The 3,535-nt window shown below is 39.3% G+C and overlaps 1 protein-coding gene across 4 annotated transcripts; it reads left to right on the top strand.

The window, feature by feature from the left end:
* The first annotated feature begins 6 nt into the window (after positions 1-6).
* Positions 7-3,530, top strand: LOC123176801 (uncharacterized). 4 transcript variants are annotated; one of them, XM_044590851.1, is made up of 6 exons: positions 7-793; positions 1,085-1,786; positions 1,868-2,071; positions 2,151-2,347; positions 2,438-2,964; positions 3,420-3,530. In XM_044590851.1, exons 1-5 carry the CDS (start codon positions 403-405, stop codon positions 2,957-2,959), a joined length of 2,016 nt encoding a protein of 671 aa, XP_044446786.1. In that variant the 5' UTR covers positions 7-402; the 3' UTR covers positions 2,960-2,964; positions 3,420-3,530. The 4 variants fall into 4 exon arrangements, with proteins under 4 accessions (XP_044446786.1, XP_044446789.1, XP_044446788.1 ...); XM_044590854.1 differs by lacking the exon at positions 3,420-3,530 and having other exon boundaries at positions 7-603; positions 704-793; positions 2,438-3,339; XM_044590853.1 differs by lacking the exon at positions 3,420-3,530 and having other exon boundaries at positions 2,154-2,347; positions 2,438-3,339.
* The last annotated feature ends 5 nt before the right edge of the window (positions 3,531-3,535 follow it).

Raw genomic sequence — 3,535 nt, 5'->3', positions numbered from 1 at the left:
CCTAAAGCACAAAGGTGGAGGTGCAACCCGTGTCGCGGAGCACCTTGGTGGTATTGTAGGTAATGTGAGGAGCTGCCCCAATGTGCCAAGAAATGTGAGAGATGCAATGAGAGAGTGTCGGGATGAATCAAGGAGGAAGAAAAGAGACAAACAAAATAGCAGGCTGAGAATTGAAAGAAATATTATGGAAGGGTTGTATCAAAAAGGAGGGGTGATTAACATACTAGATGATGAAGAAGAAGAAATTCAGATGAATATTAGAGAGGCCTTGCGTGACCCAAATGTCTCTCGCAGAGTTGAAAGGAGGATTGGTAGGGGGGCGTGGGTGATGTGCGGGTTTCTGTTGGCAAAAGGAGTATCACTGCCTATTTTGACAAACAATTATCCAGCAACAAAGTATCTATGCAGCCCAAGATCACTAGTGCTTTGGATCCTAATTCAAGAGATGCACTTGGCCTAGCTTGGTCCAAGTTTTTTCATGCCAATGATATTGCTGGACGTAAAGCTGATTGCCCATACTTCCGAGCTGCTGTGAAGATCACTCAACAATTAGGGCCTGCTCCTATACCAACCGCAAAGGAGATTGATGGGAAATATTTGGAGGTTAACTATGATGAAGCTACTTCGTTTCTTCAAAAATTTAAACAAGATTGGAAAAACTTCGGTGTGACTCTTATGTGTGACTCTTGGACTGGTCCAACAGGAATGAGCCTCATAAACTTCATGGTATATTGTAATACACGAATGTTCTTCCTCAATACCATTGATGCATCCGGCCAGACTCAGAATTCAGGTTACTTCTTCCTCCCCTTCTTCGCATTTTACTTGCTCCTTGAACACTTGTATTTGTCCTATACATGCATTTCACATATGTTCTTAGAATACTTGCTTCTTAAATACTTGGATCTGTTTTAGGATTGTTTTATGTTCTCAATGCCTTGTTCTAATTAGGTATATATGCGTTTTACATATGTTCCTACAATACTTGCTTGTTCAATTCTTGGATCTGTCTTACAATTGTCTTGTGTTCTTAAAATACTTGCTTTGTTCTAATTAGGTATATGCATTTTACAAAATTTTGCAGACTTTATCTATAGAGAGATTGAGAAGGTTGTAGAAGAGATAGGCCATGAACATATTGTTCAAATAGTAACCGATAATGGGTCCAACTATAAGAAAACTTGCAAAACCCTTATAGAAGAACCAAAATACTCTCATATTGTTTGGCAACCGTGTGCTGCCCACACCGTCAATCTTATGTTAAAAGATATAGCCAAATTTCCCGAGGTTGATGTGATAGTCAAGAGTGCCAAGACAATCTGTAGGTTCTTCCATAAGCACAATAACCTACATGATAACATGAAGAAGAACATATGTGGTGAACTAATTAGACCAAATGCCACCCGTTTTGGGACTGTCTTCATGTTCCTTGAGAGTTACCATTTGAAGAAAGATAAATTTAGGGAGTGGATGGTTTCGACTGATTGGAAGGAGTGTCAGTGGAGGTATGAGCCTGGATATGTGTTTGCTGAAGAATGTTTGTCCAGTAATGTTTGGTGGAACACACTAGAGTGGGTATTGGGTTCGTTGAGGCCACTTTATAAGGCCATGAGGTATGCTGATACACAGAAACAATGCACTCTTTCCGGATTCAAGAAAAGTATGATGCTCGCTATACAACAGATGGAAGCACATCTAGGCCCTACATCAAGGTTGTACCTTAGTTTCATGCGCAAGGTGGGCAAGAGGATAGAGGCAATGGAAGAAGATACATTTATGGTTGCAGGTATTCATAAATGAATGGACTTTCAAAATTTATATTTCTCTTTTTTCTGTTTTTAATTCACGTTGCTCTATTTTTATGCAGCTGCCGTCCTTGATCCATATACACATTACAAGCTCAACCTTTGCAACCATACAGATTATGCTACCTCACTAACAGATGCGATAGCGAAGATATTAGATCCAAAGAGTGCTCTTTCAGCCATTGATGAAGTAAGTAAGTTTAGGGAGTGCCAAGGGAGGTTTGGGACCAGATTAGCAGAAGAAGCTGCGGCGAGAATGGAGCCAAGTAAGAGATGGTCCTTTAGTTTTAGAATTTTCATCTCCTTTTGGTTTGCAATTCTGAAAATTTCATTGGTGATATCTAGCAGCCCAATGGTGGTTTCAATTTCGAGGGGATGTTCCTGCATTGCAGAAGTGTGCAATGAGAATTTGCTCACAATGTGTCTCATCGAGTGGGTGTGAGAGGAATTGGAGCGCCTTTGCTTTGGTGCACACAAAGCAAAGAAATCGTCTTTTATATGACAAGCTCCACAAGCTAGTTTCTGTCCGCTACAACCTAAAGGTATAAACAAACTCATTTTACTTTCTTTGTCAACCTTGTATTGTCCTTGCATGTCATATAATTTACTTGGTTACTATTCAAACTTTGAAGATACATGCTGAAGAAGATCAAGAGAAAGATATAGATAATGAAGTTGATCCAAGTGCACTGCTGCTGGACACAACAATGTTTGATGAAGCAAATCCAATAATGGAGTGGCTGAATGAGGATGAAGAGGATCCAATTGTGGATGTAGCTGATGCAGCCAGTGCTGTTTTTGAGAAAATAAGGCGTCTCAACTCAAGCAGGAAGGATTCTTATGTTGGTACAAAAGGTAATAAGAAGAAAAGAAAGAGGAATCATGATGAGGAGAATGAGTATGTCGAAACTGAGAGTGAGGATGACGATGAAGAGAATGAGTATGTTGATAATGAGAGTGAGGATGATGATGGGGTGAGTGAGGATGATGAGGATGATCAACAAGATCAGCAAGAGACACAAATGCAAGTGGAAGAAGAGACACAAGTACAAGCTGAAAAGGAGACAGCAGCAAGTGTTGGCAATTTGGAGGCTCGTAGATCTGGACGACTAGTTAGGAAGAAGACCAAGGAAGTGAACAGCCTCTACTCGTAGATTTGGTAAGTCTCTTATTTTCGGCGTCTCCGCTTCAAAATTTTAGCTTCATGTTTTATATGTTTGAAGCAAATAGCTTGATGTGCATTTCTTTATTTAAGTAGGTTGATATTTAATTGTTATGGTGCTCTAATGTTTACCTCACTGTGTATGATCAGTACTGCTGCTCTAATTGCTACTTGTCAATTATCACCTTGTAGTGTTATAGTTGCCACTTATCTTCTTGTATTGTTGTTGTAGTTGCTATACTTATCAGTGTTGCCACTTATCTTCTTGTATTGCTATTGTAATTGCCACCTATCAGTGTTGTTCTGATTGCTACCGATCACCTAGTAGTGATGTTCTCTGTTAGTCCATTTTATTTGATTATGCACAAAGTGGAAAAAGAAAATTTTGATGTTGAACTACATCCATCCTGATCCTATCTTTGTTTTCTCTAAACCAAAAATGCCACATGAAGAACTAGGATATCAAGAAGCTTTTGGATGTATGCAAGCTTGGAGCTACTGTTTTATAGGTATGTTACCACTATATTTATCCTGCAATACCTTGTGCTTATGCATGATTTTTGATTCA

This window comes from Triticum aestivum, unplaced genomic scaffold (assembly GCF_018294505.1).
Source record: "Triticum aestivum cultivar Chinese Spring unplaced genomic scaffold, IWGSC CS RefSeq v2.1 scaffold138698, whole genome shotgun sequence".
Lineage (NCBI taxonomy): Eukaryota > Viridiplantae > Streptophyta > Magnoliopsida > Poales > Poaceae > Triticum > Triticum aestivum.
The sequence above is the reverse complement of the archived record's forward strand: the minus strand, read 5'-3'. Positions and strand labels throughout refer to the sequence as shown.

What these genes read in the sequence shown, in the direction of transcription:
- LOC123176801 (XM_044590851.1), top strand. Translation starts at nt 403, where the DNA reads ATGCAGCCCAAGATCACTAGTGCTTTGGATCCTAATTCAAGAGATGCA. An exon ending in TGCGGCGAGAATGGAGCCAA is followed by an intron (nt 2,072 to 2,150) that starts GTAAGAGATGGT and finishes GGTGATATCTAG; the next exon opens with CAGCCCAATGGTGGTTTCAA. An exon ending in CTGTCCGCTACAACCTAAAG is followed by an intron (nt 2,348 to 2,437) that starts GTATAAACAAAC and finishes CAAACTTTGAAG; the next exon opens with ATACATGCTGAAGAAGATCA.